Below are 13,030 nucleotides of genomic sequence, written 5' to 3'. Positions count from 1 at the left end.
AAGGCTGAGCAGTTAGTAAAAAATGACAAAGTATGCTCTAGAATACAAAGATTTGATACCGCAAACAGTACCACAGAAAGTTGTCCCAAATGACACACCAAATACTTCAAAGCCCACTTGTTAATAAAAGAATAGAGTTTGGCTCAGATATACCAAATCCATGCTTCAGGGAGTTGAGTAAGCTTGACTGCCATACATTGCTGCTGTAGTCAATAACTAACTCAAGTAAATGGAAGCTGTTGCTATCAACCAGCTGTTGATTACGGCTATGAACTGTTCTGGGAGCAGCAAACAGTTATAACACTTTAAACAACTGACATGCAAGCAACAAAAATTATTACAAACTGTAATAGCCATGCGCAGAGCCGTGAACCTGAGTTCCTGCAAACCACCAACAGTAACAGCAGCAGTGTGCAACTCAACTTACAGCCAAGTTGCATTACCAGAAGCAACTGTGTATACTAAGAGAGGGACCAAGATAAATGTAAGAAATGACAGACACTAGTTCTATACATTTTAAAACAAAATGACTGGGTCTCTACAGTGCAGTGCTCTCCACAACTGTGTTTACTGTAGCAAGTAGTGTGTAGCAAAGAAATGCAGCACAAAGCAGCCAACCAAACAGAACAGCACACCCCACTATGCAGCACAATTTAAAAGGTACACTTGTGATGCTACTAAACCTTACGCTCTGCTATTCACATAGCAACTGTTGCACAGCAACCACGATGCTAGTTCAGTTTCAGCGCCATGTCAGGGCGGGTTAGGCGTGTAGGATGTTTACGTACAATCATTCTTTTACAAGACTGCTACTGCAGTCCTGTGAAACACATGAGCATTGGTTTGCTTAAAGCACTGGCACTCTACTTAGCCAGGTGCTGGAGTCCCATTCTCTATACATTGCAGTCACATGATCATAAATTAAATGAGACACATGCAGCCAACACCCACCATACAGCCCGGTGCCATCATATGTAACTAATGGACTACATAAAGGCAGGAACCCATTTCCACATATAAAATGCATCCATGCAGATGTGTCTATAAGTGATGTATACACTTCTAAAATGAATTCAATAACCCCTGCAAACAGCTTAGCACCTCAAAACATAGCCAACTTGCATACAATATGTACACTATTAAAAAACAAAAAAAAACTAACAGTAAATTCTTGCTACATACCGCAGAGCATCTGGACATGGATACTTCCCCTCTAGCATGTCGCACACCGCCACTCTAATAGTTTCATGTCGGATACATTCATTGTAATTTTTGCTATCTCCAGGATGTCTTTCCTGAAACAAATAAAATACTAATCACACCAGAGTGTAGCAAAAAAGTGCAGCAGTGAACAGTATTTACAATAAACAAAATTTATATGCTTACTATAACTAACTCTCAAAAAGCAGCTTATCTCATCAGCTAGCCACACTAAAGCCGTATATCTTCAGTCAGCTAAGTATCTCAAACACGTTCAAGGCTACTGGCCCCTCTCCTTTTATCCTTAATGCCCTGCCAACAAGCTTCTCCTGATTGGTTATGCCGTGTTAACAGATCAGAAAAAAATCTCAACTAAATTTCTTTACATTATGTATGCTGAGATGAGGCAATCCATCCTCATACACTAAAAGGATGGAGTCCACACAATTTCTCATGCAGTCATCTTCATGGAAGCATATCACTAATTACCATCCAAGGTCTCCCTCTCCAGGGCTGTAGGTGAGATGACATCCAAAATGTAGTGTCTTTTGAAAATACCTACTGAAGCACAACCGCTGCACAAATCTCATCCAAGGATGCATTCCTGAAAAAGGCCCGAGACATAGCTAATGCCATTGTTTAGTGATCATAAGGTATGCAAGGCAAAGGTTTACAGTGTTACACAGACAGCTTACAACGATAGCAGAGCTAGGTAAACTGTGCCGATCCTCGTCAACCTGCAAGACTTAGCCACAGGTTCAAGACAACACTTTTCTACAACTCCAACTCCTCCTTAATCACACAATGCTCTGTGCTGATCCACACTCTGCAGACTGATGATGCCGCTTATTAGGGTGCAACAAAAGACAACTAAGGTCATATCATCATATGCCAAATAATCACCCCACATACCTCAGTTCCATGGCAGATAGACAGAGGGTGAGTATGTTAATGAGGATGGACATTAATCATCGAGCTCTATCACTATGGTAACTACTAACTTTTGCAACTAAGTGACCTTGTCCATCCTCTTCAACCTACAGGACAAAGTGCTCAGCTCATCCTCAAGTGGAATCATGAAGGGATACTGCAAACACACATGCCCTGCATGCAGACTTACACCTGGAGATTAACTACAGCTTGAACTGTACTGTTCAGGTATGCACAGAAACCAGTTTCAGAGCCACACATATTTAACCTAGGGAGACACTTTTAAAGAATGCTTGAGAACAAGTCATTTTTCCAATTGAGGGTTCAACAAACTAACAGGTACAAGACCTATTACATTTTTCCACACCAAAGCTTTACACCTCCTGATAGCCAGCTAGATAAGGTTGCTTTGGTAACCCTGAATCTCAGTTTGCCAAAAGTACAAAAGGAGCGGAACTTGGTAGCACTCCTTGCAGAGGAGTCCTGTTCAAAAGGTGGAGCTGCCTATGAACATCCAAGGTACGCAAAACGAGTTCCCCCTTTTGACTACTCTGGAAACAACACAGGCAAATGAATACCTTTGTTAAAACTGGTTCTGGAGGCTACCTTTGAGTGCAGAATATCTATTGGATGTGCAGTCTTTGTGAAAAGTACAGCTGCGTACCTACCATAAATGTAGATGTTTGAGTGTATTCACTGTTGCAGTCATTACACTTGGGTTATCCTGCTGGCAGGCTACCCGCAGTCGGCCTGAATTTCAAAGTCCTGGTCCGGCATCAGTTGCTGTCGCCTCTTTCCTGACGTCAGTGTGCCAGGGATATACAAGATGCAGCCAATGCCATTTTCTTCAGTTTTTCTTGCCCCAGATGTCAGGTGCCCCCAAGAAGGTAGGCAATACATATTGCTTATAAAAACATACAGTAAAACAAAAACAATACCTTCGTCTACAAGCAAATACACCACATAGGTTGTATAGTATAGATAAGTATAGACAAGTCCCAGCAAAGAAAGGGGGATGGAGGGTGGGTAACCTGGACTGCAACAGTGAATACACTCGAACATCTACATTTATGGTAGGTACACAATTGTACTAAGTTCATCGTGTTTCACTGTTGCAGTCATTACACTTGGGTTGAATCCCAAAGCTGAGGTAGGGCGGCTGGGTCTAAATAGGATTAGGAGTGGCTATGAGGCTCTGCAGAACTGCAGTGGCAAAGCCTGCTCTGGATTTAGAGTAAACAGGTAAGTGATAATGCTTGGTGAAAGTGTGCACTGAACTCCAAGTTACAGCCTCCAAAATTTCCTTGGTTGGTACTCCTCTGAGAAAGGCTGCTGAAGTGGCTGCTGCCCTGGTAGAATGTGGCCTAATATTCTTAGGCACTGACTTGCCATGCTGTGCATAGCAGAAACAAATGCAGTATCCTATCCATTTTGAAATAGTCTGCTTTGAGACGGCCTTTCCTTGTGATCCTGCAGCATATGCTACAAACAGCTGCTCAGTTTTTCTGAAAGCTTTTGTTTTGTCCAAGAAAACGTGTAGCTGCCTGCGTATGTCCAAAGAGTGCAGAAGTCTCTCCCCTTTATTCTGTGGATTTGGATAACATGTTGGCAAATGAATGGTTTGGTTAAGAGCCACAATGGATACTACCTTTGGCATAAATGTTGGGTTTGTCCTTAGAGAAACCCTGTCCGGATGAAAAATGATAAAGGGCTCCACTGCCATTAATGCCTGTAACTCTGAGACACTTCTTGCTGAAGTTATTGCTAGGAGCAGAGCAGTTTTCCATGACTTTATATCAGCTGTATTGGCTGGCTCAAAAGGAGGCAGTGTGAGCTTTTCCAAGACAAAGTTTGGGTCCCATGTAGGTATCAGTGCTCTCTTTGGGGGCCTTATGTTTCTTGCCCCCTCTGAGGTACTGTCTTAGCAGTGGATGTGAGAAAATAGGACGTTCCGTATTGTAATGAGCTGAAATGGCAGAGGCATGGATCTTAATTGATGAGAAGGATAGGCCTTTGTCCAGCATCTCAGTTAAGTATTGTAAAATCTGAGGAATATTTGGAACAAGTGGATCAAGTCCTTGTGCCTGGTTCCAAGCACAGAATCTCTTACATTTTTCTGCATAAGATTTCCTGGTGCTGGGCCTCCTGGCCTCCAAAATGACATCCATAACAGCTTTGGAGAGAGGTGTGTTCTGAGTGGCTATAGTATTTGCCATGCAGCCAGATTTAAGGTGCTGAGTTGACTGTGCAGGATCTGATTGTTTTGTTGAGTCAGAAGATGAGGAATTTGAGGTAAAGTCCAGGCTGGGCCTTGAGACAAGCTCTTTAGGATTGGGTACCAGTGCTGGTGTGGCCAGTCTGGGGCAATCAGAATAATTTTTGTCTTCTCGTCTGACTTAGGAGTACCTTGGGAAGGAGAGGCAGTGGTGGAAAGACAAACTGTTAGGGTTTTCCAGCTGAATGATAGAGCATCCACTTTCCATGCTTGTGAGTGATAAGTCCTTGTGCAGAATCTCTGTAGTTGGCAGTTGTGAGGGGAGGCAAAAAGATCTATGTCTGGGCATCCCCATTTCCTTGTTATCATGTTGAAGACCTGTGGATCTAGTTTCCACTCATGAGGGTCCATAAGGTTTCTGCTTAGTTCGTCTGCCAGAGTACTTTTCTTTCCTGGCAGGAATTGTGCCTGCAGATGTACCTGATAGGTCAGTGCTTTGTTCCGCAAAGTCATGGCTTGCCTGCAGAGGGGGTAGGAATGTGTGCCCCCTTGCTTATGTACCACATAACTGTAGTATTGTCCGTCTTTTGTAATAGTTGTCCTGGATGTAGTAGATCCTTGAAGGCTGTCAGGGCATTCTGTACAGCTAGCATCTCTTTTTGATTGATATGAAGATGCATTTGGTCCGCGGGCCACGTGCCCCGAATACATTTTCCTGCCATGTGTGCCCCCAGGCATAATCCGATGCATCTGTTGTTAGTGTCTGCTTGGCTGTGGGTAAAGTGAAAGGCTGTCCCTTGTTGTGTTGACAGGCCAGTGCCCACCATCGATACTCCTGTTGCAGGCAGGGAATAAGAGTTATTATTGTTTCCAGGCTGTGACAATGTTGAGTCCAAACACTTTTTAGATACCATTGTAGCTTCCTCATATGCAGTCTTGCATATGGAATTAGCAGGATGCAGGATGCCATGAAGCCCAAAGCCTACAGATTTTTTCTTGCAGGTAGCTGGGTCTTTGTTGCCATCATTTGAAAGTAATGAGTCAGTTGGCCTTTGCTTGTATGGCGTGAGATAAGCCATCTGGGCAGTTGTATTTAAGCTTGCACCCAGGAATATTATCTCTTGAGAGGGCACTAGTTTTGATTTCTTTTCGTTTACTGTGTACCCTAGGCAAATTAGTAACCTTTTTACAAATGCCAGATGCTTTAGTAGAATGTCCTTGCTTCTCTGCTTGAATAAGGCAGTCATCCAATTAGGGATATATTTGAATTCCTTTTTGTCTGCAAAATGCAATTACTGGTGCCAGGCATTTTGTGAAGACCCTGGGCGCAGTAGATAAGCCAAAGGGCAGTGCAGAGAATTGGTAATGCATTGAGTCAGCTATGAGTCTGAGGTATCTTCTGCAAGATTGTCTGATTGGGACATGCAGGTATGCCTCTGAGTTCCAAAGTAACTAGCTAAGCCTTCTTGCCCAGCAAGTTGCTGCAGTGTCAACATTTTGAATTTTGGAATGTCCAGGAAAGTGTTTAGAATACACAGGTCCAGTATTGGTCTCCAGGCTTTGTCCTTTCTGGGTACCAAGAAAAGTCTTGAGTAAAATCCTTGCCCCTGTTCTTGCTGTGGTACTTTTTGAATAGCCCTCATGTCCATGAGAGCAGAAATTTGTTTTTGTGCCTCTGCCCATTGATTTTATGGCAGGTCTGGCATGTAGCATTTCATTCCAGAGCCTCTATGGATGATATCTGCGCAGCAGCCACTTGGGCAAGACCTCATACCTTTATCTCTCATTACAAATTGGATTTGGCCTCCAGGGAATGAGCATCTTTTGGTTCTATGGTGCTCAGGAATATCCTTCATTAGGGCCACCCACGACTCAAGTAGCTGGGGACTCGATCCTAATTGTAATGAATAAACAAACATTTACATCATCAGATAAAGAAGTTATGTCTTAACATAACGTTCCATCTGTGTTGTAGATCTTTATTCATTCATTACTTCCCGCCCTCCTTCCCCCTGCCTGGACTCCTGGTGGACTTTAGGAACTCCTGGTTAGGGTATTTGCTCAGACAGATCCTTCTACTATTTTCTATTACTACCTCTATTATACAGGGGTGGGCAAACTCGATCTGGAGTAACTAGGAGAGGGGCATTATGGGTAGGTCTTAGCTGAGAGTTTTTGGCTGGTGCAAGCTTGGAAACGGCCGTATCGGTTCCGAGGACAGAACCGAAGTCCTAATTGTAATGAATGAACAAAGATGTACAACACAGATGGAACGTTATGGTAAGACATAACTTCTTTTTTCTGGTAGAGATCACGTCAGTAACAATTTGAGATTAAAGAAGCATTGTGCATAGAACCCCTTAGTAGATTTTCATCGTGTTTCACTGTTGTAGTCATTACACTTGGGTTATCTTGCTGGCAGGCTACCCGCAGTCGGCCTGAATTCCAAAGTCCTGGTCCGGTGTCTGTTGCTGTCGCCTCTTCCCTGACGTCAGTGCGCAAGGGGTATGTAAGATGCTGCTGACACCATTTTCTTTAGTCTTTATTGCTGCGCGGTGCCCGAAGCAAAAGCAGTTCGCAAGTGCTGGTCGGCAGACTCCTGAGATTTTCGAAATTGAATTTCAGATCCGAAGTCTTCAATAAAGCTAAGTACCCCATTGGGGAAACTTTTTCTTGCTCCAGACCGATGTTAGTATAAGTTAACAATTGTATTTCTTGTGGGAAGCAAATGCCTCATAAGGATTTTCATTCTTACTGTATTCCTTGCCTAGGCCCTGACCACGACATTGCTAGTTGTCGGTTTTGTGCTAGATTCAACCAACGCACTATTAAGCGTCGGTTCAATTTTGCTTTACATTACTTTGGCCGAAGGTTTAACTATATAATGCCTTCGGAACAACCGACGGAGTTCATAAAAAGTGCAAAAACAAAGAAAAGGACAGGCATCCGAGGTCCAAAACCAACAGCGAAGCCTCTTCTAGGCCAGTCGCTGGTTCTCAGTGAGACGCTTTTGCAGCCCCTGACACCCGCTACCTCAGAGCCACAGGCCACCTCCGACTCCCACGTGGAGACAACTAGGCCTCAAGGTATTGGGCCTACGGAAACTATTCCCTCAGATGGGTCCCGGAGCCGCTGAGCAGGCATCGGCTTCTGAGGGTGTTTTCAGACCTACACTCTTACCAAGAACACTTCAGCAACTAAGGCAAAGAAACAAGTACAGCATTCTCCTGGACAGTCATTCATGCCGAAGAAACAGATGCTCAAAATGGCTGAGGACCTAATTACTTTGATCAGGGGCTCCCATCCCCCTCCTGATAAAAGGCCTAGGCAAAACACTGACTATGACTCCTCTGACCAGGTTTCTATTTCTTCTGATTCCTCTTCAGAACAGGGATATTGTCTTCCTCCCTATGAGGACTCTGATGCTGAAGAATCTATCCTTTCAGCCTCTCCTCCAGAGGACTACTCTTTTGGGGAAACCCTGCACACCATGAGGGAACATTCCCATTGGGAGAGCCAGGATTATTCAGAATCCAAGAAAAGGCTCAGAGACTTTCTTTTATTGCCTCAGCACAGACCTCTTACTATCCCACCTGTACTAGATATTGTTAATGATGATTTTTCTGAATCCAGTTTGACTCCTGATTCTTTACCCCCTGCACCAGTTAAGCCAGATAGGTACTACAGGGTACCAGATTCTCATAAATTTCTTTATAAAAACCCTGCTGCTGATCCAGAAACTATTTCTCAGGGTCCCAAAGGGGTCAAGGCTTCCACTGCAAAAAAAAACAGTTCCCTCTGATAGGGATTCTAGAGCACTGGACAGATGGGGGAAAAACGTTTACACCTCTGCTGCTTTAGCTGTAAGGGCTTTAAACTGCCAGTTTCATATGCTTAAATATCAACAATACCTAATGTCTTTGCTAAAACAGAAAATGCTTACAAGCTCTGAATGTCCTGAGAACAAGGAAATGCAGGATTTATTGCATGCAGCTGAACAAGTGGGAAAGCATACTTTGCAATGTGGTTTTGATTCATTAGAGGCATCTTGCAGAGCCGCTGTTACAGGTTCTGTCATTCGAAGGCATGCTTGGTTAAAAGAACAGAGTTTACCTGATCATGTTAAAGCAAAATTATTGGATGCTCCATTACAGAAGAGGTGTTAAAGAAAATGGAGGATAAAGCAAAATCTATGCAGACTGTAAAGGATTTCTTACAGGTTCAGCCACCTAGATTTAGCAGGAACTGGCTTTCTAAAAATTGGTCCTTTCCAGTGTCAAACAGGCAGATCTCAGCCCCAAGGCTCATACAGACCTAAACAATGGGGTGCTTCAGCCCCCAAAAGGCGGAGAAGACAAATCACAACCTTAAAGGCAACAGTGCCAATGACTTTCCTATACAAATGCCAAGCACTTACCTTTTGGCAGCACCCTTAGGGGGAAAACTAGCACTTTTCTCACAAAATTGGCGCATGATTACCCAAGACAAATGGGTACTGAAAATTGTTTCTCAGGGTTACAGGTTCCACTTTCACACCCTACCGAGGTCAAAAAGGCAAGTAGTCATAGATCTGGTAGAATGAGCCTTTATTCTGGAAGGTAAGGATAGCTTATTCTGTTGATAGATAAAGGTAATGACGTTTCTAAGCCAGGAGGATAAAGTCACTTTAGAAACAGGTTTACCCAATCTGGGTCCTGCAAAGGCCACAAACAATTGATCTGTTTTCCTGAAAGACTTAGTCCTGTCCAAATAACAATGAAGCTGCTGATGCATATCAGGGGTGTGCAAAAGGTACTCCCCTCTATTAGAATGCCGAGGGAAGAAAACCGGCAGGTCAACAGATTGGTTAATGGAAAATCCAGAAATTACCTTTGGTAAGAAAGAAGGGTCATTATGAACAAACACCCTATCCATGTGGAGGATCAAGTAAGGTCTCGACACTCAAGGCCTGCAGCTCAGATACTCTTCTCGCTGAGGTAAGTGCTACTAGAAGTAAGGTTTTCCATGACAAAAACTTTAAATCACATGAATCAAAAGGCTCAAAAGGAGGACCTGTGAAAGACTGAAGCACCAAAGTCAAGTGTCAGGGTTCTAAGGGAGGCTTGACTGGAGGTTTAACATGTAAATACCCCTTTTAAAAATGTCTTGCATAGGCAGTGTGACAATCGAAGATTTATCAAATCCATTATGAAAATTGGCGATAGCTGCTAAATGTACAGTGATGGTCGATGCTGAGGCTCCTGCGTGTAAAAGAGTAGTCAGGTATTGAAGGGTCTTTTGAATGGACAGAGAAGGGAATCTATGTTCTGATCTTTGGCCCAAATAGAAAAGCTAGTCAATTTACTACAATAAACTTTCCTGGTGGAAGGTTTGGGTGAAGCCAGAAGAATTACACGAACAGGAGATGGGATGTCAGGCAGCCTGGCAATCATTGGAAGTGGAGGAACCAAGCTGTGAGCTTGAGAATGTGGAGATTCGGATGAATCAGTCCCTGAGGAGGAGATAACAGGTCTTGGGAATGATCCAAGGGCTGTGAATCAGATGAGGCCATAGAAACGGGAACCAGACTTGACAGGGCCAGTAGGGGCAAGGAGTATCACTTTGCTTCTCAACCTTCGAGCTTTCTGGAGAAATTTTGGAATGAGGGGAAAAGGCATACAGAAGACCTGGGGGGCCAATCGTGCATTACAGCATCCCTCGGGGGCTCCCCCTGAAGGGGGAATCAAGGCAAAGTAGCTTCTGCATTTGTTGCACAGGGGAAGCAAACAGGTCGCAGCAAGGCTTGTCCCACCGTCAGATCTGATCCACTGTTATAGGGTTGAGGAACCACTCATGAGGACGCTCCTGCTCAAATTGTCTGCAATAAGCTTGGAACTCCTGGGAATGTGCGTTACTATAAGAAAGCGGTTGGAAGCTATCGCCCAATGCCAAATCCTCCTGGCTTCCCGACACAGGGGTTAAGACCTGGTTCCACCTTGCTTGTTGATGTACCAGATGACTGCCATGTTGTCCGACTGAACTGCAATGGTCCCAGAAGGTAAGGATGCATGGATCGCTTGCAACGCTAAGAGAACTGCCCTCAGTTCCAGGACATTTATAGGCAAATTTGCCTCCATGGGGGACCAGGTGCCTTGGACAGTCTTTCCCTGGAAATGCCCTCCCACTCTAACAGGAAGCGTCCATGCTCACCGTGGCCATGGAAGACAGTACAGTCGACACAGAACAGTCGTCACCAAAGATTAGTTTGTGGCTTCATCCACCACAGCATTTCTTCCTTGCAACAGTTTGTAAGACGTATCATGTGGTCGAGTGGGTGAGTTAAAAACTACTATTGTGCAGAAAGGACCCACTGCAGGATTCTCATGTGCAGCCCCGCCAGTGGTACTAATGTAATGGCAGCTGCCATGGTGCCTAAGAGGTGCAGTACAAGGCGTGCTGGTACATAGGTCTGAGGAAGAAGGGCTTGAATTTGGTGTCTTATTTTCAAAAGCCTGTGAGGGGGGAGCGAAGCTTAACAGGATGTTGTGTTGAAGACTGCTCCAATAAATTCCAGTGTCGTTGTTGGGGACATTTGAGATTTTTCCTTGTTGATTGTAATTCCCAAGTGGAGAGCGAGACCTTGAGTGTAAGAGAGGCTGTGGACTAGGAGATTCCCGGTCGGAGCGGTAAGGAGCCAATCGTCTACATACAGAAACACCTGGAATCCTTGTAGTCAAAGATGAGCTACCACAACTGCCACACATTTGGTGAACACTCGGGGGGGGGGGGTCTGTGGGGGGGCTGTTGAGAGACCGAATGGCAGTGCCCTGAACTGGTAGTGATTGGATCCCAACGAGGAGCGGAGAAACCTCTGGAAGCGGCGATCCATCTTTGTGGTAGTAAGCGTCCTGGAGGTCTATAGAGCACATCCAGTTGTCCCTCCCTAGGAAGGGGAGAATGGACTGTACCATGACCATCTGGAATTTTTGAGGTTTGAAAAATTTGCTCAAAAGGCTGAGATCCAGGATTGGTCTCCAGTCCCCTGTTTTTTTTGGCATTAAAGAACCTCAAATAAAACCTGGATCTTGTCTGGTCTGGTGGGACTGGTTGGATGACTCTTTTTCTTAGCAGCTTTTCTATTTCTAAGGCTAATTCCCTCTGATTGGGTGGTACATCGGGGGTTCGTTTGACGGGTCTGCAAATTAAATGGAATGGTATTTGGTAGCCTCTAGATATTACTTTCTGCACCCAAACATCGGTAGTAATAAGTTGCCAGGCTGGTAGGTGCAGAGAAAAACGACCCCCGACTGCTTCCAGAGGAAAGCAATCGGGCCGCTGCTCAGGAGTGCTGTTAGGGTCTGCCAGAGAAAGAATCTCTAGCGCCCTGGTTATGTGGACCCCCTATACCCCGAAAGGGGCATCTTCCAGATGAGTTGCCCCCTCTGCCCTGGGGGGGATTGCTCACCACGAGAGTCACGAAAAGATCCTTGGGATTTCTTGAACCACATTTTTCCTCCCTTCTGGTTCCTGGAGTAGGATCTCTGGGACTTGGAAAAGCATATGCCCACAGCAGACAAGGTCTTTCCATCTTTCTCACTTCGTGCAAGTGTGTCTCGTACTTTGGGTCCAAAAAGTGCAGCTTCGTCGACAGGTGCATTGACGAAGGAAGATCTGTGAAGTCACACAACCGCATCCAAGCATTACATCTCATGACAATGCCTAATGTGGCAGCTTGAGCTGACCCCTTGGTGGTGAGAAATACTAACGCATCGAGAAGTTCGAGATGGATTCAAGCAAAGCTAGCTGCGAGACAACAGTGTCATGCACCTCATCAGGCAGTACCCCAGCCAAAGAGGAAGACATTTCAGTAATGAGGTCTCTTTGGAGGTGAGTGAAGTGCGCCAGATAGTTCAGCAACCGACCGAATGGTGAAGGTCACTGAAGCAAAGGTCCACTTCCCTAGTCGGTCTATAGCAAGAGACTCCCTGCTCGGAGGATGGACAGTGGAACTACCTTCTGCTAGTTTCTTCTTGGTGTCCGTCGCTACGACCATGGAATCAACTGTCAACTGCTTGGACCAGTCAGGCTGGTCTTTAGGTGTAGATAAAATTTTGTCTGGCTTCCGGGGGACAGGTTCTACCGTTGTCCGGGGCCTTCCAGGCACGCTGCACAATGAGCTTTAACAAGGTTATCTACCGGTGGTGTCACCCAGGAAGTAGATGGCCGGGCATGGAAGGCCTGCAAGAACACCGATTCCTCAGAAGACTGGTTAGAGGACTTCCAGTCTCCCTGCTGCTTGAGGATTTCGAGAATGTTTCCAAATGAGACATCTGGGGGAGACTGTGGGGACCCTTCCCCTCATCATAATCTGTGTCTTCGGTGATGGATTCCTCCGAGGAATCAAGGTGCTTCCTCTTGCACCGTTTCTTCCGGGGTGGCTCCCCAGTGGGATCTCCTGAGGAGGACTCCGGAGAAGGGGTTCCCTTCACAGGGGGGGGGGTCTTGCCGCTCTCCCATGCCAGGGATCCCAAAATAGGGGGTTGGGACAGCTGCATGCTGGGGGGGGGGGTTCGGATGCTATCATTAGTACTGACTGCAAGCCTGCAGAGGCAAGGACCCTCTCAATCACCTGGAAGCAGGCCTGCCCAAGGAGAGATGGGAGCCTGGAACTGAGAAGGACAACCTTGGAACTGGGGTCACACTCCG

General features: G+C 45.4%; 1 protein-coding gene across 1 annotated transcript in view; it reads right to left on the bottom strand.

Annotated features, from left to right (window-relative positions):
* UBE2Z (ubiquitin conjugating enzyme E2 Z) overlaps positions 1–13,030 on the bottom strand; it is a 635,363-nt gene that overhangs the window by 194,825 nt on the left and 427,508 nt on the right. Inside the window, exon 5 of the mRNA XM_044055394.1 lies at positions 1,183–1,295. Coding sequence (XP_043911329.1) covers positions 1,183–1,295 — 113 coding nt within the window. The remainder of the gene's footprint in view (positions 1–1,182; positions 1,296–13,030) is intronic.

This window comes from Protopterus annectens, chromosome 13.part0, assembly GCF_019279795.1.
Source record: "Protopterus annectens isolate FY-2018-M chromosome 13.part0, PAN1.0, whole genome shotgun sequence".
NCBI classification, from domain to species: domain Eukaryota; kingdom Metazoa; phylum Chordata; order Ceratodontiformes; family Protopteridae; genus Protopterus; species Protopterus annectens.
The sequence above is the reverse complement of the archived record's forward strand: the minus strand, read 5'-3'. Positions and strand labels throughout refer to the sequence as shown.